This window comes from Sycon ciliatum, chromosome 1 (assembly GCF_964019385.1).
Source record: "Sycon ciliatum chromosome 1, ocSycCili1.1, whole genome shotgun sequence".
NCBI lineage: Eukaryota > Metazoa > Porifera > Calcarea > Leucosolenida > Sycettidae > Sycon > Sycon ciliatum.
The window spans coordinates 58,562,079-58,586,823 of record NC_088643.1 but is presented as its reverse complement, the minus strand read 5'-3'; the positions used below and the strand labels follow the sequence as shown (position 1 = coordinate 58,586,823).

The 24,745-nt window shown below is 48.1% G+C and overlaps 4 protein-coding genes across 4 annotated transcripts in view; 1 reads left to right on the top strand and 3 right to left on the bottom strand.

Annotated features, from left to right (window-relative positions):
* Positions 1-486: 486 nt before the first annotated feature.
* Positions 487-903, bottom strand: LOC135805823 (uncharacterized). The gene has a single exon (XM_065319939.1). It carries the CDS (start codon positions 901-903, stop codon positions 487-489), a length of 417 nt encoding a protein of 138 aa, XP_065176011.1.
* Positions 904-1,547: 644 nt separating this feature from the next.
* On the top strand, positions 1,548-11,080 carry LOC135804598 (proliferating cell nuclear antigen-like). Its single transcript, XM_065318501.1, has 9 exons — positions 1,548-1,930; positions 2,028-2,125; positions 3,216-3,283; positions 4,268-4,352; positions 5,359-5,468; positions 5,687-5,755; positions 5,951-6,005; positions 10,009-10,045; positions 10,333-11,080. The coding sequence occupies exons 1-9, from the start codon at positions 1,710-1,712 to the stop codon at positions 10,382-10,384; spliced, it is 795 nt and encodes a 264-aa protein (XP_065174573.1). The 5' UTR covers positions 1,548-1,709; the 3' UTR covers positions 10,385-11,080.
* A 2,433-nt stretch (positions 11,081-13,513) lies between these two features.
* LOC135804596 (uncharacterized) lies at positions 13,514-17,259 on the bottom strand. The gene has a single exon (XM_065318499.1). The coding sequence runs from the start codon at positions 17,040-17,042 to the stop codon at positions 14,067-14,069; it is 2,976 nt and encodes a 991-aa protein (XP_065174571.1). The 5' UTR covers positions 17,043-17,259; the 3' UTR covers positions 13,514-14,066.
* A 1,613-nt stretch (positions 17,260-18,872) lies between these two features.
* The window catches only part of LOC135804595 (uncharacterized), a 34,584-nt gene continuing 28,711 nt past the window's right edge, over positions 18,873-24,745 (bottom strand). Inside the window, exons 8-10 of the mRNA XM_065318497.1 lie at positions 23,733-23,808; positions 22,734-22,812; positions 18,873-20,111 (exon numbers count right to left, since the gene is read on the bottom strand). Of these exons, the coding sequence (XP_065174569.1) occupies positions 19,745-20,111; positions 22,734-22,812; positions 23,733-23,808 (522 nt within the window). The 3' untranslated portion in view covers positions 18,873-19,744. The remainder of the gene's footprint in view (positions 20,112-22,733; positions 22,813-23,732; positions 23,809-24,745) is intronic.

Below are 24,745 nucleotides of genomic sequence, written 5' to 3'. Positions count from 1 at the left end.
AATTATTGACCGACGAAATGTTCTGCCTCTACAGTACCGGCCATGCTGTACACCCCGACATGAAAGCACACGTTTAAAAAAAGAAGGTACTTCAAAGTATCAATCACATGAAGAATGTACAATATGAGCTAGTGTGTACTCAAGTAGATGCGAACACAAGCAGTCATGGTTTGATTCCGGGAAACGGATCTCAAAGAACGCATTCAAGCACCGTAGTATATCTACATAATTAATAGTCATAATTATAACAACACAACCATGCACGCGAAACCAGCCAAGGTGCATGACGAAATTGTAGAACGAGTCTTATGTATTATTAAAAAAAGAGCCGAAACGGAAAAGCAGCCATACCGGTAAAGAATCAACAACTTTGGCAACAGAGAATAGAACTTACGTTTGCTAAAAACTTGGCAAACATAACCAAGCACACGCCAGCATGTGCAGTCGAGAGGCGAGAAGCGCAAAGTGATGTTGATGTGTCAGCGTTCATGGCTTACTTGACTTCTTTTGTGTAACTATGATGGGTATTGCAATGAATGCTATGATAATGAGGATGATGAGAACAAAGCACAATCTCATCTTCATGTTTCTCCACCACATTTTCTGTTGCAGCTTGCTGGCACTCTTGTGAAATGTGAGCGCCCCAGCAGCCAAGTCGTCAGTTTTGTCCTGCAAATCCTCCAGTCGATCTCCTCTGTCCAGCACTTTGCCAATATTAGCTTGCATGACACCCACCACATCAGCCACCTGATCCTGCACTCTGGTTAGCTTGTCCCCGGATTTAGTAGAGCCTTTTGCATCACGCTGATGATACACAACGTCATCGCCATCACTATCGTTCGTGTCTCCCATCAAGTGAACCCTCTGCTCGTGATCCATGTGACGCTTGAACTTCGGAGGCATCTTCGCAGGAATACGACAATAAAATTTCAAAGAGAGATGTTCAGCTGCAGCGGCTAGAGGACACGAACAGCTGTTCTAGCACGCCTGAAAGGATCCCAACATAGGTGACGTAAGACAGTTTAAAGATTGCTGTACTCTTCGGAGTCTTCTCCTCTCCTGGTCAAGCAACAGAAGCTGGGGTTGATAATGAGCCTTTCAGGAAAGATTGGGAAGTTCTGGTCCGAATAGGATCTCAAAAAATTGTAGTTTGTTACGAGAAACTGAGCAAGATTATTTTCGCCTAGCTAGCTGGAGTATTACCAAGCATGCAGTTCAGTATTATGATATGAGTTGGCACGCGAGAACACTAAAATCAAAACAAAATCTCGACGTGAATAGAAGAAGAAAGACAACATTCACAACAACTAACACACACAGTGAACAAGGTCATACCAAATCTTCTGAACATGACGTAAATCCCTCCTGGTACATGGTAGATCTTCACGTATGACGTCGTTGCACCATTTTTATGCATATCGCATATGTCCCGCGCCCGGCTGCGGCGCGCGGGCCGCGCGGCGGCGATCGCAAACAAACCCAATCATGATCGGTATCGACCGAAAGCAGGATATTTGGCGGGAAAGATAAAAGCGTGGAGGTTTCGCGCCGTTCGCTCCTTCATCGATAATCGTCTTTTTGAGTTGTTGATGTTCAGCCGTTCCCGTAGCAAGCTCTCGATCTTGTTGCTTGTGGCGAAGTCAAAGTGAACATTTCCCAGTGAGCCAACTTTTCTTATTTATCCTTCCTTACTATACCGAACTGCAATCATGTTTGAGGCCAGACTTGTCCAAGGACTTATCCTAAAGAAGCTTCTTGAAAGCTTCAAAGATCTTGTGACGGAGGGCAACTTGGATTGCTCAAGCACAGGCATCTCTCTTCAAGCTATGGACAGCAGCCATGTCAGTTTAGTGGACGTAAACCTCAGAGCGGAGGGCTTCGACCCGTACCGCTGTGACAGGAACCTTACACTTGGCGTGAACTTCTCCTTGTAAGTTCAGCCGTGCAGACTGTCGACTGTCTCCAATGGAGAAATTTGAAACAGGTAGCTTGTTTTTTCATCCGTGGTCGTGCCAATGTTTTTGCAGCATGTCCAAGATCCTGAAGTGCATTGGCAATGAAGACATCATCACTCTGAGATCAGAGGACAGTGCTGATGCTCTCAATGTCACTTTCGAGAGCCCCAGTAAGTTGAGGCGTAAATGCCTGTGCGTCCATACGTCAGTAGTTAGGGGCAAATTTTCGAAAGGAAAGTCAATGTTATTTGCATGGAGGTTTGAGCATCTGTCAATTAAAAATAATGCCTTGTATGGTAAGTTCAATTTTTCTGACTTTCATGGCAAGGGTGTGAATATAATGCTCCTTCAATTATTAAAAACCTACGGCGAGGAGACAACCGCAGTATAACCGCAATCAATAGGACGCGCTGAATCGACAGGGAAACTTTATTCGTGCAATATCAAGCTGTGAATCAATGATTAGGCCGCACGTTTTTACTTCTATGTTTCTCGTCACCCGCGTGCATACGATTCAGCAGTCTGGAAAAGAAAAAGAAGAAAAAAAACCCGCTGCACCACATGTCGGGACCAGCACATGCACATGTGCGCCCTGGCCTGGCCTGCGCGACACATGATGCGAGGTCGCTGCACCCAGTTTTTGTTGCGCAATCTAGCTGCACGTGCATAGAAGCTCCTACCATGTATAGTACTACATGTTGTAGTTGCTAACTTGGATGCTATTTTACACCGTGTGTTGGTTGATTTTAGTATGACCAAGAGTGCATAAACAGTTTATGGACTCTTGGTATGACCAACGCCACTTTTTTATTTTTTGGTCATTATTTATTTTTTCACCTCTCACATACGATTTTAGATTTTCGGGAAACATAGAAATAAAAACGTGTGGCCTTGCATGGCCTTGCATGTTAATAATGAAACTCACGAAAGCACTTAGTGTTCTGGCGTCAGAGGGAGTGATCTGGTTTCTGGCCCTAAAACATAAACACACAGTTACACTGGCTGCACGGTGTGGCATTCACCAGTTTCCGGTAAGCCGACGCCCGGCCTTAGTATAACAGCATTGTCGTTCTGGAGAAAATTGCTTATCCTAATATGTTTTCTAATATCTAACAACTCTGCGTGCTGCACCACAGACCATGACAGTGTGGGCAGTGTATTTGTGTGATCCGAAATGGAATGGGACCAAAGTCATCTTCTTGTTTATTATTTATTTTGCAATGAATGGGCTGGTGGCTGTATTGTTGTTCTCTCGTGCAGACCAAGAGAAGGTTGCCGATTACGAGATGAAGCTGATGAACATCGACATGGAGCACCTCGGCATTCCCGTAAGCAACAGCGGTTCTCTTGATTCAACTTCACATCAGCAAAGGGCTGTTTTGCTTGACATATAGCTCAACCAAAACAAGGAATGCCAGTGACACTCGGCCCTCTCTTGTCCGGCCACCTGGGAAGCGAGAGGTTGCGATACATCCTGCTAAAGGCCACTGTCAACGTAGTATGTTGTGCACACTTAGGGTGCCACGTAGTAGTAGCAAAATGCTACCCACGGGTTACTGATAGGTGCTCGGATCAGAGAGGGCTCAGTGTGTTCTGGGTTTCTCCGGGTTTGGCCCGGTGGGGTGTGCTACACATGCACTACTGGTTCACCTTGTTTCCTGTGATTGTGCACACGTTTCTCCTTGTTAAGCTCGTATTGCTTTAGCTGGGTTTCCTTGTTAGGCCGCCCAGAATTAATTCGTCGTTTCGGGTCACCCGACCGACCGTCTTTTTTCACCCGACCGCAATTTTTTTTAATAGTGCATGCAAATGTACATGACTAGATTATGTACGTACATATGTACACACCCGCCTAATAATAGCAGTCCAGCCATCGACCTCAGAAGCAGCCAAATAAAATAACAGGATGAAGCGCTTGGTGACGATGTTGTCTTCCGATCCGCAATCGGTCCTGAAACAGCATCAGCTCCGCCACCGCGTCGCTCTTTGACAGACGTTTCAAGGTGAGAACTGCTCCTCAGACTCGTTTTCCAGCGAGGCCAAGGTCTGGTCCTGGAGGGGACCTGGGTCTGATGGGACAATGGCTGTGCTGGATCGTCTACAGTCATGATTTGATCGACTGGCCTGATGGACAAAAGCTATTCGATACAATTGTACATGTATGCACAATCATATACATGGCAATAACCAAAATAAAATAGAAAATAAACCCGACCGACCGACCCTGGTACGGATGAGTGAAGTGACCCGAAACAACGAATTGGTGGCCTTATAGTAATATTTTCTGTGTTGGGGTGTTAATTGTTGCACAGGATACGGACTACGATGCTGTCGTACACATGCCCTCGCATGAGTTCCAGCGTATCTGCCGTGACCTTGGCCAGTTCGGCGAGTCAGGTACGGTGTTCAAAAGGAAGAGAGAGAGCAAAAGTTAGCTATTGCCAATAGGTACTGTTGAGCCAAAAACTCTCATGGATTGGAAATCGTAGGTGTGACGGTCGTCATCTGATCTGAATTTGGTTTCATTACAAGCACATGTCATTTTGAATGGTCTAGCTGCAGGGTTTCATTGGGCGTATTACGTCTTGGTATTGTCACTCCCACGCAGCCACTACTTTGTGACTAAGTTGTCTGAACTCAGCTTACGAATATCGCCATGATCAGCTTGCCTGCGAATCATCACCACGCTCATTGTTTTCATCGCCGTATCTTCAATTCTTGATAAAAACCGGTTACGAATACCTTTGTACAATGGCTATTACCTTTAAATTTTGTTCTTGCCTGGTGTGGTAGTCGCATGTGCACATGTAACTGGTTGCTGTAAAACAGCTAATTTCGGGGACGATGGTGACGTTTTAACGAGTCCTGCTAGGTGCTTTCGCTGAAGTTATGACTCCCCAATCTAAAGTTTGTGTTCTGCACAGCAAGTGGTGTGCATGCATTCTTTTAGGACATGGCAGGCTGATCGCCAAACTATTTCCTCGCAAATTTGTGGTAGTTTTTTACAATGTAGCAGTATATATGTACTAGTAACATGTTACCCTTGCTCTCACCTTGTTCCACTGTGTTGTGATGTTGCCATCTTTCGACTCCACCCAGTCAAAGTGCTAGTGTATAAGTGTGAGCTTGCTGCAGTGTGTTGAACCTGGTGTTTGTGAATCTGCACATTGGCCAGCGCCAGTTTGCATATCATCTGTGACGTGTGCCACGGTCACAGGTGTGTGTGTTTTCGCGGATCACTGCTAGGTATCATGCTGGTCTCATCCCGTCCAGAGCCACTTTCCCTCTGACACAGTTGAATTGCTACTAGCACTACCTGTTTAGGTTTAATCTGCGCTAGAGCTGTGTGTGTAAGTGTATTCCCGTTAACCATCCTTATCGTTTCTCAACACTGTTTTTGCAGTGACCATTGCATGCACAAAGGATGGTATTCGATTTGGTGCCAGCGGTGACAACCTGAGTGGTAACATTACTCTCCGACAGAATGCCTCGGTCGACAAGGAGGAGGAGCAGGTACGTTCTAATGCCAAGTATCTTGTTTTGTAGCTGAGCATTAGCCCTTTGGAGTTATTCTTGGGCTGTCTTGTGTCTTGTAACGCGTAGCTCACTTTCTATGCGACACTAGTGGTATGGAACGTGAGGGCCTGTCGGGTGACTGGGACGAGCTGTTAAATGTGCAGTACATGGATCAAAGTTCTCTGTTTTGCTGGTTTGTTTCGTTTCGTCTTCAGGTAACAATCGAACTGCAGGAGCCAGTCAGTCTGACATTCGCCCTTCGGTACCTCAACTTTTTCACAAAGGTATTAGCTACGCTTTCTCATAGCGTGCTCAATTGTCAGAGTAATGCTGTTCATGTCGGCCGATACATCTGTGTGAAATGTAGCCTCTTTGCCATACGTTCTGCAGGCTTGGTATTGTTTATGTATACATGCACTGCCTGAAGCTCTTTTCCTCTGTGCTGTACCCTCACGTGCTGTGCTTGCTTGTGCATGTAGGCAACACCTCTATCGAACCAGGTCATCCTGTCCATGTCCAAGGCAATACCCCTCTGTAAGTCTTTCTCTGCGTGCATGCTAGTGCTGGCAGCAACAGACAGGGACAGTTTCTGGCTTCTCTATCAATGCAATCAAACACGGCCGGTCTAGGCAGCTCGGCGTAGAGTGCTCAATGCACAAATGTGCAGAGCAGTATACACACGCAGCAGAGGCGGTAAATACTAGTTTCAGCTACACTGCGCTTCGCCTCTGTTGCATGTGTATACATACAATTATGTACTTTAAACAGCCTACTGCTCGAAACCGTCAGCTGCCGACCCCAATGTGACAGAGACTCCACTCGATGGGCTGCAATGACGTCGAAGATGGCGAGCGCGCACTGGTCCAAAGGTCAGCCTAGGGTGACATCGGTTAGTCTTGCCTTCATACAGGACTTGGGGTGGCAATAGAGGAGCACAGTGATCTCTCTCTTGTCTCCTAAGCCAGTCACCTCCGCCTGCTCGCTGCCTGCAGTGGCCATTGACCGGTTGCTGCTGGGCACGAGGGATGATCCAGTTTGGTCCCAGTTCACCACTAACTCTCCGGAATGTGGTGTTCCTCTACAAGCGCTGGAGACAGCATCCAGGCTTTTATAGCGTCAACATTCTCGGGCAAATTTCTGGCTGCCTTGCGCTTCCGTGAATTGGGCTCTTTGGCAACAGTTGCAGCAACCGGTTTGTTTACAGCAGCAACTTTGCCGAGCTTCTCCAGAGTCGCTTCTAATGCGGGGTTCGGCAATAGCGGATAGGCACTCTTGGTGGCCTTGCGCTTTACTAGACCGCAGCGAACCATTAAAGGGGAAGTTAAGGCAAAAATTAAAATTTCACCAGTTGTAGTCTTCGGGGTGCTGAGTCGAATGGTCTTGGTCCGAGAAAGCTGAGACGCTCCCTTCCTATTTGAATCCCAATCGAACTCGCGCACTTCCACCGAAACTGGGTGACTGCGCCCTACTAGATGGAGATTTGTATGCAAAATGTCACTAAAAGCGCCATTTCGTTCTTATAAAAGCACGGATGACCGCGATTGGCCCATATGTTGTAGTCTTTTGGACGCTGAGTCGACTGGTTTTGGTCCGAAAAGGCTGCGATGCAGCGTTCCTCCTTTATTCCCAATCGAACATGCTTGAACAAGCGGTCACGTGCTCCTGGGTGCCCAAATCACCTGGTCACCACGCCAGCAGGCGACAACTTTCGCACCAAGGTTCAACTCGAGTGACAGGACTGCACTCAAAAAAGGTCAAACAGGCTAGTAAGTTGTACCCTGCACGCACGGTGACCAGGTGACTGGTGTACGCAGGAGCACGTGACCGCTTGTTCAGCCATGTTCGATTGGGAATAAAGGAGGAACGCTGCATCGCAGCATTTTCGGACCAAAACCAGTCTACTCGGCGTCCAAAAGACTACAACATATGGGCCAATCGCGGTCATCCGTGCTTTTATAAGAACGACATGGCGCTTTTAGTGACATTTTGCATACAAATCTCCATCTAGTAGGGCGCAGTCACCCAGTTTCGGTGGAAGTGCGCGAGTTCGATTGGGATTCAAGTAGGAAGGGAGCGTCTCAGCTTCCTCGGACCACGACCATTCGACTCAGCACCCCCGAAGACTACAACTGGTGAAATTTTAATTTTTGCCTTAACTTCCCCTTTAAGGACTGTACCCAGTCCTTTCCTAAGTCCAGTGTTGCGCCGTAGTCATAGTGCTCAACGATATCCATGGCAGCACTAATTGCCATGTTCCGATTCGCAACACCTCCATTGTCACCAAGCTTCAAAATATAGTCTTGCAGTGCTTCTTTGTGCGATGGTCGGAGAAGAGTAGGACGACCACTCTGCGATGGTCGGAGAAGAGTAGGACGACCACTCTGCATCCGTGGGAGAGGTGTTCCGCTGTTGGGATTGCCAAGTTCCTTCATGCGACCATAATACTTCTTGAATTGGCGCGCCGTGCTCTCAGAAATAGCACACTGGAGCTCCTTACTAAATTTTACAACTGCACTTTCATTTCCGTTCTCAGCAGCATGTCGTCCTATCCTGTACTTCAGCTCATCGTAATGGTGGTAAGCCTTGCGCTTCCATGAGTTGATCTCTTTGGCAACAGCTGGAGCAACTTCAACGCGCTTCTCCAGAATCGCTTCTAATGCGGGGTTCGGCAATAGCGGATCGGCGCTCTTAGGGGTCGTCGCAAAAGTTTTTTGTCGTCCCTGAAACGAACATGATTCATTTGGGGGGGAGGGGGTACGAGCCAAAATCGCAAGTCGACCGACACTGTACATATGTCATGTACATGCATGCGATTTTCGTCGTCCAGCGTAGCAAGCTGTGTTCGTTTCAGAGGGAGGGGAGGGGGCCCGAGTACGAAATGAACGATGTTCGTTTCAGGGACGACAGAAAACTTTTGCGACGACCCCTTAGGCGTTGCACTCATCTTTCTCTCAGACTGTATTTTGGACAACCATGATACAAGAGATGACATTTCGCCAGTACAAGACACAAACAAACTCTGACAAGCTCAACCAAGGTACGTCGGAACTGTTACTTTTCCTCAGCGCCCAGTTCAACGCACTTTCGTCAACACCGGGTTTCCGCACACAATCTAATCACAGTTCAGTTTTACTCCACTCCGGAGTAGAACACAATTCTTCAGACCGATGGAACATAGGAAAATCACACGGCTAGAATGTAGAGCTCTGGTCCAACACAACAAGAAGCGAAAAAAACATTACCACGCGGCGAGCAACATGCGCATGCGAACAACTCACAGGACAAAAAAGGCACATGCTTCCAAAACCAATACACACTCCGGCCCGGGCCGTGTCGCATATGCCAGCGACACATGCATAAAAGAAAGTACAGTGAGAAGGAAGTAAAGCAGGTCACATGAAAGTGTGTAGCATTCCCACGTGTAAGCTAACACGCACTACAAATCACGTATCACAGGCACAGGGCCCAGGGGACAACTACAAACTGTGCACTACGCACACATTCAAATACAGCTGTAGACACGCACTGCATAAATCTACAAGTACTCGTACAAACTGTGCAGGTCAGCGACACCTGCAACATCTGCTGGAACAATGGCACAAGGGAGTACTAAGAGTAAGAAAACGTAACAGGAACAACAAGAACAACAACAGCAGCAACAAGAACATGCACTACCCGTACATGTAGTAGCTGACCGTACCGGGACTGACCGTATCATACTTCGGCTACGTTGTACATGTACCGTCGTGGGCATGGAAATCCGGTCGCACGTCCAGCAGCTCCAGGGCGCTGGCCATGCAGCCTTGAGTACGAGCGAGCTTGTACGCGTAGATTCTTTTATGCGCTGCAGCGCGCTGGTCACATTGGATCATCATGTGCACTGCCTGCACCGTTCTGTACGCACTGAGGGCGCCGGCCCCGGTCACTCGACTGGATTTCCATGTCCACGACACTAGTATGTATTGTACTAATACTTGCACCTGACAATATCATACTCGCGATATGATAGTCATCGCGAAAAACGCGAACATTTCTACGTCGCGAATATTAGGCGGCTTACAGTTTGACGTTTAAGTTGCATGGATTTTTGTTGGTTTTTGCGCCTTGAGTCAAGGATATTGATTGTGTACAAATTTTCGTTTAACGAAATCTTTCATTAGATCACTCCACCATCAGGTTTGTTACGTACTAAATTTCGTTTTTGGTCGAGGTCTGTCACCCCGAACGTTCAGAACAAAAACTTTAGTTATTTCGTGCCCCTAACGAATATAGCGAAGGTTAATTCCAAACGAAACTTTGTACTTATACAGTAGCAAGTAGTGAAAGGAGTATTCTCGATAAACTCACCAAATGAAAGTTGTATTTTCGCATCATCCACTATGGTGTCATTTTGACTTGACTGGTCGCTGACTCCATCCTCTAAATCAGGTTGCTTTGTGAGCCGCTAAGGATTTCCCCACTTCAACTACCCGCATTTTTCCCTAACCAAATTTACCTTGCAAACGTTCATTGATCTGTTTGTCCACCTGCACTGCAGCCGTTGAATACAGAATCGGAGAGCTCGGACATATCCGGTGAGTTTGTTTTCCCAGAGTGGCTGGCTCTTCTGTTGTTTGTGCTTGATTGATGCTTGCTACGGAGGAGCATGTGCAATAGGGCCAGCGCCAACCATTGAAGTAGAACTTGCCTAGTGGCGAAATTGTATTACGGTTTGCATCTGCCGGAACTTTGATCCGGGCGTGTTGACGGGCTGTGTAACGGATACCTCTCTGTTGCTGTGTACATGTACTGTTAAAGTGGTTCTGTATCGCTTGTGCTTCAATGATTGGTGACTGTGTGTGTGCGTTTCTCCCTCTTGTAGGTACTACTTGGCACCAAAGATTGAGGAGGATGATGAGGGCGCTGCCGAGTAATCTGGCCACCATGCACCACTCTATGGTGCAGTCTATCTCCTCCGGGGTTTCGCAGCTACTGTTACGAAAACCACAAGTGCACATAGCGTTTTCGACTTTCCGTTGTCTGTTTGCTACCTTTCTTTGTTGTCCCTCCTTGTCTTTCTTTGTTGTCCCTCCTTGTCTGCTGCAAGCCGTTGAAAATAGTGCTGAACATTTGTTTGATTTGATGATTTGCTCTTTTTTTTTACCATACCGCATTCATCCGCTTGCAGGCACAAGGCGTGTTGATGCTGCTGCCCCTCCATTTGAAAACCTGGCACACCCCAGGCACAGGGATTTGAAAACCTGGCGCACCCCAGGCACAGGGATCTGAAAACCTGGCGCACCCCGGGCCCAGGCACACAGGGAGTTCGCAACAATAGTACTCTACCCATGTAATGTGTATCTATATCCCATTTTTTCCGTTTTGCTACTGGTCAGAACTTCATCATCACACACAACATCCTAGGCTACTTGTGTGCTGCATGCCACACACGTGCGCGCGTGCACAACACTCCCACTGTTGGTAGGGTGCTGGATTTGCCTTGCTGCTGCTGTTGCCGCTGATGCTCCATAGATCGCTTCCGTTCCCTGTATTAATTAAAAACCTGCTCTGCCATGCAATTTTTTACTGTATGCTTTTCATTTATTCATGAAAGATCAAGTGGAAGATCATGTCTGTTTTGGGGGAGTTTCGCCTTTTATTTAGTTGTAGCTCCTGGAAATGACACTGCTAGGTTGACTAGCTTCAGTAGTTTTGCACAACATGTCGGAGTTCTGCCAAATAAACAATTCACAGTGACAGCCATTGAGAAGTCTTCAAAGCCATTTCCAAAATTTGCACAAGTACATCAACCAGTTACCAGAGTGTGCATGTATAAATCCACTCATCCTCATGCATTATACTGTCCCCAGGGAAAATCGCAATTCCGCGTTTTTGCAATTTTTTAACCCTTTATTATAACCGTGTAGCGACCTCTCTCCCTGAGTACTGTATAGCAGGAAATTTTCGGACGGAATTTATTTTCGTTCGATTTCGTACACAGCCACTTTTAATTAATTCCGTTCTAAAATTTGTCCCTGTGAAGTTATGTACACTATACATGCGAACACGTGCATGTAACATGCAGCACTGTACGAAAATAAAATCCGTACGAAAGGTCGAAAATCGGCTTTGTGCGAAAATATTTCCGTCCGAAAATTTCCTGCTATACAGTATCACGCCATTCTACATACGCATGCGCAAGAAATAAAATCATTCTCTTTGGTCACAACTTCTTCGTTGTCCGGTTGGCCAAAGTAGCCGTCGTCTAGGGCCCGACGTAAAACCCTAAATTGGTGACCCCTGACGCTGCGCTCTTCGGAGTTTTCAGCATGCCATCCCCGAGCTCGGCCCGCCGCAGTTTCCTGCTCGCCTCAACTCTCGGGAACCCGTCAATCGCCGGCTGTTGACGTAAAACTTGAGCCTCACCACCACTCGTCACTGGATCCGCCTCGGAGCTGCTGTGGCCCCTGCCACCCTCCCCGGCCCACCTGGATACCCCGCTATCCTGCCACGGTATTGTCCAGTCGTCCGTATTCGTCCTGGCCAACTCCACCAACCAGCACCCGTCGTACCAGCTCACTCACTGTGCACGCACGCAGGCACACGCCCGGCACCGGACCCCATGGAGCTGCGCTCGCCTCCATCTGTCCCCGCCTCAGTCGGCACGCCTCGCCCCAGTGCAGCGCTCCTGCTGGTATCCCGCCAAGCCTGCAACATGCAGCCGCCTCTGACACGATAACACTCCTCTGTCACGCGTACGTTTCCTCTTTTCTTTCTTTCTGCCTCTGACATGCTCTCCACCTCTGTCACGTTAACACACCTCTGACACGTTAACCCGCCTCTGTCATGCATCTCTCTCTTTCCTGCTTTTCTGATTTTTGTTTCGGCATTTGTGCCACGTTGTTTAACAAATTTCACACACGCAGCGCTCTCGCTTGTACATATGTATCATATTATTATATTTTTGCCTTTCCGCCTTGTACATGCTGCGCTTTCCTTTCTCTTCTCTTTCTTGTTTATCGTGCTTCGCTCCTCCCGACCTCACCACTGGCGGGGGAGTACTGTAGCGACCTCTCTCCCTGAGTATCACGTCATTCTACATACGCATGCGCAAGAAATAAAATCATTCTCTTTGGTCACAACTTCTTCGTTGTCCGGTTGGCCAAAGTAGCCGTCGTCTAGGGCCCGACGTAAAACCCTAAAACCGTCATATAAATTTCACCCATTGAAACGCCGAACGAAATTTCAACTTTGCCAGGTCATAACTTTAGTTGTACTCACTCGATTTTTATAATCTTGGGGTCGTTGGAAAGCTCTGGACGAGACCAGCACGATGATACCACATTCTTCGCCTCAGCAGTCACACAACCAGCGCTGGAACGCAGCGACGTCGTCTCAACGCCAGGCATGCAAATGACAAGTTCAAAACTCCGCCATGGCCGTCTCCTTCATCGTAGAGTGTTCAAAATTTTTTTGAGAGATCGAGCATTTCGTGAGGAATACGTAGTCGTTGGTCGCGAGCAGCAGTCACAGAGCGCGTGAAGAAACGGGGAAATCCCGTGACGACGTCAGCCGCGCGCCCAGCGCAGCGGAAGTGACAAGCGTGCAGTACTCAGCGCTTGATAACTCTGCTCCACTACATCGTAGCTCAACGCGGATTTCTGCAACAGAAAGCCTGGAAAATTCGCTACCGAATCGATAGTAAATTTTCTATCGTGGGTAAAAAATCATTCCAGTGCGAGTATTTCAAATGATGGGTCGAATTCGACCCACAAATGTATGGTCTGACGGTTAAAGGGTTAAAAGACCGCGTTTTTTGAACTTTTCTGTTGCACTACACGTACACACAGTGCACTATTCAATCAGCAACGTCTCATCGGCTTTGTACTCAAATATGACGAGTGCTTACACCAGAGACTTGTAACTGATTGATTTCACTACATACTCACTGAAAATTGCCTCATATCAACTGCAAATTTGCCGCATATCAATAATATTTACCGCAAATTATGCCGCGATTTCCCCCGGGGACAGATTATAGGATTTGACCATAGGTTCAGCTGTTAGGGTCAAATCGATATTGACTGAGTACGAGGTCAATAGGAAATAAAAGCCGAGTAAAAGACCGGTCTTCTACGAGTCTGAGGACTCCCTGATGCTGGTTGACTATGATCCTAAAAAAATGTCGAGACAGGAGAGTGTTGTTTTAGCGATCAAAAGGTTATGCATGTCGTGTTGAAGTATCAAACTGACACCCTAGTACAGCCCCACTGTGGCCGGGGTAACGTTTTCTTGGCACTGCTTCCTTTCGTGATAAAGTCCCTAGCTACAGTTCAGGGACTGCAACGTCACAGCAAATTAAAACTCTCCCGGTAGTATCTGGGAATCACAGATTGCAGCTCCTTTGCTATCTGCACTGGCACGGCACATCGTATTGATATACTAAGTTACACGTGTACACCTGCCACAGTACCAGCATGTACAATGGAAGTAAAAGTAGTCTAATATCTAGTTTACAATACTGCATAATCACCGGTGTAACAAATCAACTTCCAAACTATTACTGCTGTGCTCTGTCAGGCACTCAAGCTGCGCGTCAAAAAGCAGCTAATCCACTCACACGACCAGCCCTTGGTCGGCTAGCTGACGTGCCGCTTTCTCCATGTTCCTTTCACGATCGAGCAACGAGGCCACTTTCTCCTGTTCGACGACATTCTTGCAGATGACGAAGAACGTGGCTCCGTGAGCGCGTGCCCTGCCCCATGACTGAACAAGCGAGGGCAGAGTGGTGGGTAGCTTGGTCTTAATCACCAGACTGCACGATGGCAGGTCAAGACCTTCTTCAGCCACGCTCGTGCACACCGCGATGTTGCAGCGTCCCTGGTGCAGCGACACCATCGCTTCTGTCTGCTTCTTGACCGTCATGCCCTCCATCTGCGCCGTGCCCCGCTGGCCGATGATTTGCAGCGTGCGGATGCTCTTGGCCTGCAGTGCCGGGCTGTCATTGAGAGCCGTAACCATGTCTCTTGCATCTTCACGCCTCTCTACAAGAACCAGGGCAATGGGCCGATCACCAGTGCCCACATGCCAGGGGAGTTTCAGGATTTCCGTTATGACCTTGTCAACAATCTGCTGCTTGGCTTCCATAGTCAGCTCCTCTTCCTCCGCCTCAGCACATTCTCCATAATCGAGAAAGAAGTCGTCGTCGTCATCGGGTTCACCATCCGGGCTGTCATCGAAATAGTCGTCATCATACTCGTCGCCATCTGACAGAGATCCGATGCTGATGATGTCATCGAAGTCCTCCTCTTCTTCTTCTTCACACACGTAGGAGAAATCGTCAACGTCATCTTCGTCAAATGATGCCCCGTCCTCGTGCAGGTCCTCGTCAGATAGAGTCAGCTTGGACACAGCAGTGGCGGCGGCTGTTGCAAATACGTCTTCCAGGTAATCCTGAATGAACGTCTCACTCTTCAACTTCTTCGCGAATACTTTGTTGAAGCCAAACGCATTGCTGGCGTCGTTCAGCTTGCGCAGCTCATCCACGGCTCGGCGGTGCTTCAGCTCCAGCCAGCTACGTGCTACACTCTGAAAGTGCTGCAGGGGCACGATGCAGCTCTGTTCCGTGGCATCGTCAGACAGGCGACGAGACGTCATTGATTGCACGGCCGTCATCGTGTCCTTGACGTTCTCCTGCTGGCTAGACAGGAGATGGCTGAGGTCAGCCATGTCTTTGCCACACCGACCACAGCCAGCATGTGCCCGCAGGGCTTCTTCCAGATACTGCTCAATGGAAGTGAGCATGCGCTCAAACTTCTCTTCTTCCGAGCTGAGAACACAAGCAGGCGCCGGGGGCTTGCGGGCAGCGCTTGCTGAAGCAGATGACGAAACGGAAGCTGAAGAAGCGGCGGCAGGTTTTTTCTCATCTTCTTTTCTCACCGTAGCTTCGGCCATCTGTGTTTCGTCAATGTGCCTACTGCCATGTGTCACAACTGCGCAGCGCAGCTCTGCACGACGCAGGAATGCTTTGTAACTCTGACGACTTTCCTCCGAGACCACTGTGCCCAGCTTCGCCTCCATGCGACTAAGCAGACCATTCAACTGGCGGATGGTGGTCGGCACGTCATGTTTACCAGCAGGAGAAGCTGTCAAGCCAACCAAACGTGGCTTGTGTGCGTTGTCTTTGAGGAAGTTCTTCTTCAAGATGACGTGGAATGGATGCTGTTTGCCACAGTGATGCACCTCGTCGATAACCAGGCATGCCACGTCAGTCCAGAAAAGAACTTTCTGAACCAGTAGATTCTGATAGCAGCCGGCAGTTGCAACTATGATGTGATGGTCACGCTCCGATCCGCCCGGCATATCAACGTCTAGGTCTGCCTTGGCACCGCACAGTGCAGCCACCTTCACCGCACGGTCGCCGGGCAGACGTACCTCCGCCAGCTCCGAGCGGATCACGTTGGCCTGCTGCACGACCAGGAGAACGCGGTCGACCAGGAACACCACCTGGTACGTGGGGTTCAGCTGCAGCATGTGACTGAGAACGCACGTGCCCAGCTTCGTCTTGCCCATCCCGGTGGGTAGATACAACACTCGGTTATGCTGCATGGCTTGCTCGTACAACTCTAGCTGGTAGTCGCGTAGCTTGGTTGAGATCAGTTTCGCCGGCGTTTTCTGCCCATTCGGTGATAGAACAAGTGGTGGGTGCGATCTGCTTTCTTCTTTACGCCGCACACACGCCGGTAGCTCAATACCGGCATCGCGGCACTTCTTGATGTGCATCTTTCCCTCACAGTGCGCTTTGTAGGCAGCCTGGCCGGTACAAGAGATCTTGCAGACTTTGCAGTCCCAGTCTGCACTGCCGGTGGCCGCCGCACTCGCTTTCTCCACACTGCGCTGGTGCTTCTTGCCTTGGCAGTGGATTTCATAGCTGACCTGTGATGTACTGTCGACCTTGCACACACTGCAGTAGAACTCTCCTTGCCGCTCTGCTGCAACGCCGCCAACGGCTAAAGTGGCAGCCTGGCTGGCTTTCTTCTGATGCTGTTTGCCTGCCAGGTGTGCCTGTAGGTTGTCGTAAGAAGATGCATCAACGTTGCACACTGTACACTTCCACCGGCCTTGGCCGACGGAGACACCCACAGCACTGGTACCCGCTTCTGACGCGTCGACATTGTTCGTCGCTTGTTGCTGTCGTTGCTGCTGAACTTTTCGAAGGTGGGCTTTGCCGTCTTCGTGGGCTTTGAGCTGGTCGCTGGAAGTGAGCTGCTTTTCACAAACAGCACACCAATAGCTCTTGTCGCTACTGCCTCCGCTGCCAGCAGTACTGGGCCCTTTCGACTGACTGCTACTCCCTGATCGTGGCAGTCCAGTGGCAATATTCGTGCTTGTGGAATCAGGATTGGTGCCACCTTTGTCGTCTAGAGCGGCACCTTCACGACCGGCTGCAGGTGTCTCAGCAGCGTTGTTGGCTTTCCAGCGCCGCGCAGCACGCTTGTGCGTCTCACCTTGCACGTGTAAATAGAATAGTTCCAAAGAATTCAGGGTCTTATCACACACTTTGCATCTTACTTTCTTGCGCGCTCGCAGCATGATGATTGATGACCGACCGGGTTCGGGATCCAAGCCATAGATTTCTCACGACATTCCATGCAAGCGCTAGCAGCTCGCTAGTGACAACTCTAGCATCCCTTTCCAGCAGTTCATCGCGCAAGAACACCTTTGGCTTTGCCTATGCTATGGATGAAGCAAGCTTCTGCTTCGAAACTTACTTTCTTTCGGAGCCAACGGTAACCGGTTGATCGTCGAGTGGCATTATGAATAATGAGTCAGAGGACTGTAGCTGAGCCTGTGAGTGTGAAGTATACTACAGTAGGGAGCGCCTTCTGTACTTCACCGATATGGGACTGGCCCATCGAACTCAAGTAAGGCAAGGTAAATTCCCGAGTACGAACATGATACTTGATAGTATAATGTGTGCGGTTATGCGAGGTCTGACTGTACAATCATGTACAATGTACATGGGTAACAATCTAAACGTTAACATGGCCCCCTACACTACTAGTTGTATACTGCAGAAATAATCGTCCGGAATTTCGAATTGTGACGTCTCAACCTTCATTACAATCACGTACCTACAAACCAGGGAGTCGTAAAGGTATTTTACGACTCCCTGCTACAAACGACGTAGCGGTGAGGCATCCTGCAGCTTCATAACTCGAAGAGAATTGGTGAGCACACATGCTCATTCCCTTGGCACTGCAAATTCACAACTCATTTCATTTCACAGAATCATTTTCAACGTTTCGGCAAATTGCCATCATCAGGATGCAACAAACCACAATAATTATAAATAATTGTACATCATCAGTAACTGTACTTTTTTTGTAGGAGTAGTGTACATGTACATGTAAATCACTGATTTTATGATTATGGTCTTGATAGTATGTATCACCACTCTGCCTTTGGTACTCAGCACTGTCTTTGTTTTTGGTTTTCACTGTGTGCGTGTGTGTGTGTGCGTGTGTGTGTGTGGGGGGGGGGGGGGGAGGGTACTTAGGCATTTGGTTTCAAGTGGACAAACTGGCTTGAACATTGTCATGTAGCTCCGGGAAGAAAGGCTGTGGCAGTCAATAGTGCAAGCATGGCAATCTGATACACCAAGGCAACTTTCGGCTGAACTGAGCGCACCCAGCTGTGCAATACAATGTACATGTACTGTTGTAACACCAAGGCAAGATACACTGAGCACATGCACCAAGGCAAGATACACTGAGCACATGCACCAAGGCAAGATACACTGAGCGCATGCACCAAGGCAAGATACACTGAGCACATGCACCAAGGCAAGATAGACTGAGCACATGCACCAAGGCAAGATACACTGAGCACATGCACCAAGGCAAGATACACTGAGCACATGCACCAAGGCAAGATAGACTGAGCACATGCACCAAGGCAAGATACACTGAGCACATGCACCAAGGCAAGATACACTGAGCACATGCACCAAGGCAAGATAGACTGAGCACATGCACCAAGGCAAGATACACTGAGCACATGCACCAAGGCAAGATACACTGAGCACATGCACCAAGGCAAGATAGACTGAGCACATGCACCAAGGCAAGATACACTGAGCACATGCACCAAGGCAAGATACACTGAGCACATGCACCAAGGCGAGATACACTGAGCACATGCACCAAGGCAAGATACACTGAGCACATGCACCAAGGCAAGATACACTGAGCGCATGCACCAAGGCAAGATACACTGAGCACATGCACCAAGGCAAGATACACTGAGCGCATGCACCAAGGCAAGATACACTGAGCACATGCACCAAGGCGAGGGGCTAGACTAAGCGTACACAGCAACACAATGTACGGTTGGACCTTTGAAACACACACACACGCTGTATACTTGAACTGGACTGTGCCATCTAACCCAAACGTACAAACTCACATCAAAAAATAATAATAAACATAACGTTGCCTACGGGCACGCTCACTGCATCATATTGGTCCTCGGCAATTCAACAGACACACACTCCACCACCCTACTGATAATAGCTGTGTTCGGACAGTTCCAGCAAATCAAAAAGAATTTTAAAAGAAGGAAAAAGAGGCAAAGAGTGCGGCACTACTGGACTTGCGCCACCGCGGCGACAAACAGCACTCCTGGAAAGAACACGCCGCAGTGTGTGCTGCACGCCGCTGATAACTTAACAGCTGACATGTTCATGCATCTGAGCACGAGACACGCTTCAGGCAGCAACGTAAAGCTCACCATCATCACACGCCGGGTGCTATGCTGGCAGGGAATATACAATATGTTTTAGTGTTATGATAATTATGTTAACGGATGATGTGGCAATGGGGATCAGGCCACAGGAATCAAAGTCACAACAAGTGCATGCACATGCTAGTCAAATAAGCAGCAGCAAAGAAAAAACCATTTTTAATGCTCAAGGGTTAATAAATAATAATCTTGAAGAGCGCCAAAAATTACACACAGCGGCCGGTTCACGCTCTACATGAACAAAGCGGTAGCGATGAAATGAGTTTCATGGTTAAAAATATATATGAAGAAGAGGTTGGTACAAAAATATATAAGACAGAAAAAGGAAGAGAGAGAGAGAGAGAGAGAGAGAGAGAGAGAGAGAGAGAGAGAGAGAGAGAGAGAGAGAGAGAGAGAGAGTGTGTGTGTGTGTGGTGTGTGGTGTGTGTGCGTGTGTATGCGCGCATGTGCATGTGTGTGTGTGCGTGCGCGCGTGCCATACAGTGCACAGCCTATCCAGTGGTATCATGATCTCCTTCGAATAGTGCATCCATGTCATGCTCAACGGGTGCATTTGAAGCACGAAACCTGCCACTCTTGTCATCCCAGAAAGAATTGTCAAGTCCACGGCCATAATCCTTCATGAACCTCCTCTGCTCTTCCATCTCAACTGACCTGAACGCATCAAAGTTGTCATCATACTTCACCACAGCCAAGCGAAAGAACAATTTCTCCAGAAAGTCTCTGTCGCAGTACCTCTTGTAGCCGAGGAACAGTTTCCAAGCAGCGTCAGGCATCAGGTTCCGGGCAGTTAGGTCCTCTGGAAGGTCAGCAAAGTCCATGATCTTCTTGCAGAACTCCTCAGTAATCCCATGTGATCTGAGCACCGATAAATGACAGCAGTACACAAAGGATTATGGGCTAAACAATGCAGGATCTGTCAGGCATGTTTAGCCTACACACCCGCCTCGTGCAGCCACAAAGGGTGCTACTGTGCATTGGCGTCGAAGCACGACTAATTATTTGACCATCTTCAACTAAAAATATTTTCGCAATCAATCGATTTGGTGTTCGCATCCGAGCACAGCACCACAGTGTACTTGTACTGTAAGTTGTAGTAGCAGTACATGAAGCAAGTAGGTCCAGTAGTGATCAGCAATGCACCCCAGTAGTGATCAGCAATACATCCCAGTAGTGATCAGCAATGCACCCCAGTAGTGATCAGCAATACATCCCAGTAGGGATCAGCAATACATCCCAGTAGTGATCAGCAATGCACCCCAGTAGTGATCAGCAATACATCCCAGTAGTGATCAGCAATACATCCCAGTAGTGATCAGCAATACATCCCAGTAGTGATCAGCAATGCACCCCAGTAGTGATCAGCAATGCATCTCAGTGTGAACTGCAGGTTGCACTGTCAGTATCCGCAGGTCTATCAGCAGCGACTTTAAAATTTAAACTCGGATGGTGAGCCAGTATTATAAGCTGGAAGGTTGTTGGTTTGCGCTCCGTAGATGTGTTGGAGCTAGGTGTCAGGTCGTCGAATGTCTCAATATCCTTGTCAGTTCTGTGGCTTGTTGTCGCACTATCTGACTGTATAAGATCTCATTACCTTGGTGGACTGTTAGTCATAACTAGTACCTTATTAGGAAAGGGTTTGCTAACAAATCATCGCCGAAGTCGCAACCACTATTTCGTACTGTTGTGCCAAACGCGGGCTTGCGACTAGCTGGTTCGGAGGTGACAGCATTGTGAATGACCGAGGGTCCTCAACGTCTGTTCTCACCGGTCAGGAGCGACACTGACTCACGCTGCTATCTGGTGTTCACGAGGTGTTTGTCGCGCTGGAAACGGAACGTCTTTGTAGGTTTGTATCCCTGGTGATGTTTGTGCCTGGAGAGCACTATAAAAGTGGTGCTCTTCAGGCACAATCTTCCTCGGCCTACTCAAGCTGAACTGATGAGGGGTGCCGAATTCCGCGAAACACTGTGTATTGAGCAGGGAGTGGTGCTTTATTGCAGGTTTGCCGAGTGGACGGTTCGATGGACTTCTCGTGTGCTCTGGATGGCAGTCGTGAGGCAGTCAAGTGTCAAGTCGGCGGAATAGCGCGAGCTCCAGGGTGGGGAGCAAACCCTTTCCTAGTACATGGAACTACTCGGTCCTTTCTCTTTTTACTTTAAAAATTCATCATCATTACACAAAAAATCATGTATTCCTCTGAAACAATATTCGCCCCTGCTCCTCATTTTCATTGTTCCGCAATTCTCTTCGTCATCACATAGGGTAGTACCCTGTCAAAAGGCCACAGGCCTGTGGGAACTGCCCTATTCAAAATATTTAAAAACCAGCCAACCAGCCAGTTGTCTACAGGTGCAAAACCTGTGCAATGACACACACTGTCTCAAGTGTTTACGGCTGAATACCCGACAAGCGGAAACTGACCCTGGGTACATTCTAACTGTTTGACTGGTGATCACATCTAATTTTATCCAGAGCACCGTGAATTGTCTATACATGTATAAGGTCGCACCGAGAAAGTCTTTTGTTTTGGGTAACATGGCCAGAAAAATACCGGTGGGTTGGCTGGCCCTTTTTTTGCTGATAATTGTTACGCATGCCAGACCGGTACGCGGTATGCACATGTCAGTACACAGCCCAGATAGAAAGTGCGGGAAGGAAGAGCCTTGGCCTTGGACCTGGCACAACGCGAAGTGCGAGCACATACATGTACATGTACATGACATGGTACTACATGCGTATGATGCGAATATGTATGAAATTATGAATGCAAAAAAGAAAGAAAAAGAATCGGCTGCGCTCAAAACATCGGTCGGTCGGGTTACCCAAAACGAAGGACTTTTTCGGTGCGGCCTTAAATGTGGCTTTTCTCTGGAACGTACACAAAGCACACCCAACAAGAATCGATAAAACCCATAAACCAATCGTTGATATTAGTTAGTCGTTAAGAGTTCCTGAATGATCGCTTCAGCCTCAATAACCCTTATGCACATTAACGTCACATATGAAATCCGGTGGAATCCCGTCGACCTGGTTGGGTGTTGAATGTACAGGACCCTATTGTGTTATCTTTATTTTTCGTTTACTAATCGTTCCCTTCAGGCATTTCATGCAACAGTTTTTTTTTAGACGAAGTTCTAGCTAGTCATTAGTTCTATCCAAACTGATGAAGCTGGAAAAGCGACTGTCTGCCACTAAGTATTGAGCTAAATTGGTCAAATGTGCATGTATAGCACTACACAATGAACACCCAACCGTGCATGTACACACCTACGGGAATTCGTACATCTGTACGGGATGATGTAATGTGCATAAGGACTATTACAATCATAAGCTTCAGGGGCCTAGTATCTTTATAATTGGAAGTACCAGTATCGTACTATACCCATACCTGATACTCCCCCACCCAGCAGATGCACAACAAACACAATACAGATCTACAGAAGCAAAATCCATAAGCCATTGCACATGGTCACTCACTTGATATGGTCGAAGATCGGAGAGTCCAGAAGAAGTGATTGTGGATAGATAACGCGGTATAGAGCCAAGTCGAACACATCTAAAGTCCAGCAGTGTAGCAATCATAGCCAGGGACAAACACGATTTTAGTTCGGATGGCGTGCCACCACAAACAACCCCTAGCTTTTAAATACACCAGACACACGCACCAACCACAACACTAAGTGCTGCTGCTAAAGAAAACTCAACACCGGACAGTGACCTAACGCTTGCAGCCAGTAGCCGAGACTACAGAACAGGAGCATGCACCACAGTACCCTGGCCGCCCCAGATACAGTGCATAATCAAGAGTAGGGATGTCATCGGGTAGTCGGGTCTATCCGTAATGAGAGCGGGTAGTCGGGTACCCGTGCTACCTGAAATGAGAACGGGTAGTCGGGTAGCAGTGCTACCCATAATGAGAGCGGGTAGTCGGGTACCCATGTGCGCCTGAGAACTCCATCGGGTAGTTGGAGTTCGGTGTTTGTACGGTGCTTTCGCCACGGTGCACACGCCATATCGGGATCGGCAGCTGACGGTTTCTCCTGACGAGCGGGACTACGTCTTGACGAGCTTTGGAGATATCCGGCCATTCTTAGAAGACTTGGGTGACGCTTGCTCAGCGACTGCTGATGAACTGAAGACTATCCTCGACGACGACCAAGACAGAAATGACCTGAAATCCAGCTGGCAGCCGTGGTTCACGTGGTTGTTCAATTCGTGAAAGAAACACCCCGTGCCCTGGAGAGTGATGGGCCCCATAGTCTTCTCAACATTGATGAAGCTTCAAGAGTTCGCCACTGCGTGTGCGTCTGCACAAGCTACCCCCCCCCCCCCATATGTCCACCATGGCCAGGAAGATTGCAAGTGAACACACGAGAAAGTGGATGATGGACACACACGTCCATGCACATGCGTACACACACTTACACATACACACCCATGTCAAGAATGTAAAAAGCGCACCTACACCACCCTTACCTGGATGTTCAAGCTTGGGTGTGAACGAGAAGACACGAATACATACATTCTTGCCTCTGTGCACTCCAATAGGGGCCTAGGACAGGCAAGAAAAGACAAACGGCAGGCAAGAGAGCAGACTAGGTCACACCATAAACCTGGCACGATCGCACGAGTAAGTACTCCGCCAGGCCTTTGCAAGAGCCACATGTATGCACAGTCACAAGCGTAGGACTTGGGCGTCATTCACAGCCGCTGCTCCCACTCGGTAATAACATGGACAATACACCAAAAGAGAAATGCAACCACATTTCAAGTTTCCTACTTCGAAGTAGTTCCTTGTTCTTCACCGTCTTCGTTTCCAGTTGTTTTGAATATAAATAACGCCTTTGTAAAATGTCGGTTCAGCTCGTTCTGTTGATCGCAGTTCATTAGAGGTGCTACTATTTAAAGTTCAAGTTGACAATCAACCTTTCCCCCAAATACTGTAAAGCAACACTATTTTGGAAAGTAAAATATTTTGCATGAGTTTGTCTGAAAACCGTTCGTCGGCATAATATTTCTGTACAAACGAGCTGTCCACCATACTTTCTGTACAAACGAGCTGTCCACCATACTTTCTGTGCAAACGAGCTGTCCACCATACTTTCTGCTACCGTAGCAAACATGACAGCACTCCAGCACGACACGTGCACTAATCTCGGTCTCACTAATGCCAACTATTCCTGATTTGCAGCATTTCACAAGTCAAGGAAGTGACAACATGCAAGCTACATGCATTAGTATGTTGGTTGGTCTCACATTCATTGTTACAATTCACACTTGTATATATTCAGTGTGCCGTTACTATTGGTGGATTTCATCTCTTAGTCTGGTTCTCTCCAATTGTGCTGCAATGTCCGTCACTCACCAAGCCCATCACACGGGGTGTTGTACTCGAAGTATGAGAACTTGTTCGAATCTTTATTACCGTACTTCCCCACATATAAGCCCATGGGCTTATAAGTGAAAATTTGCTACAAAAAAGATGTGTT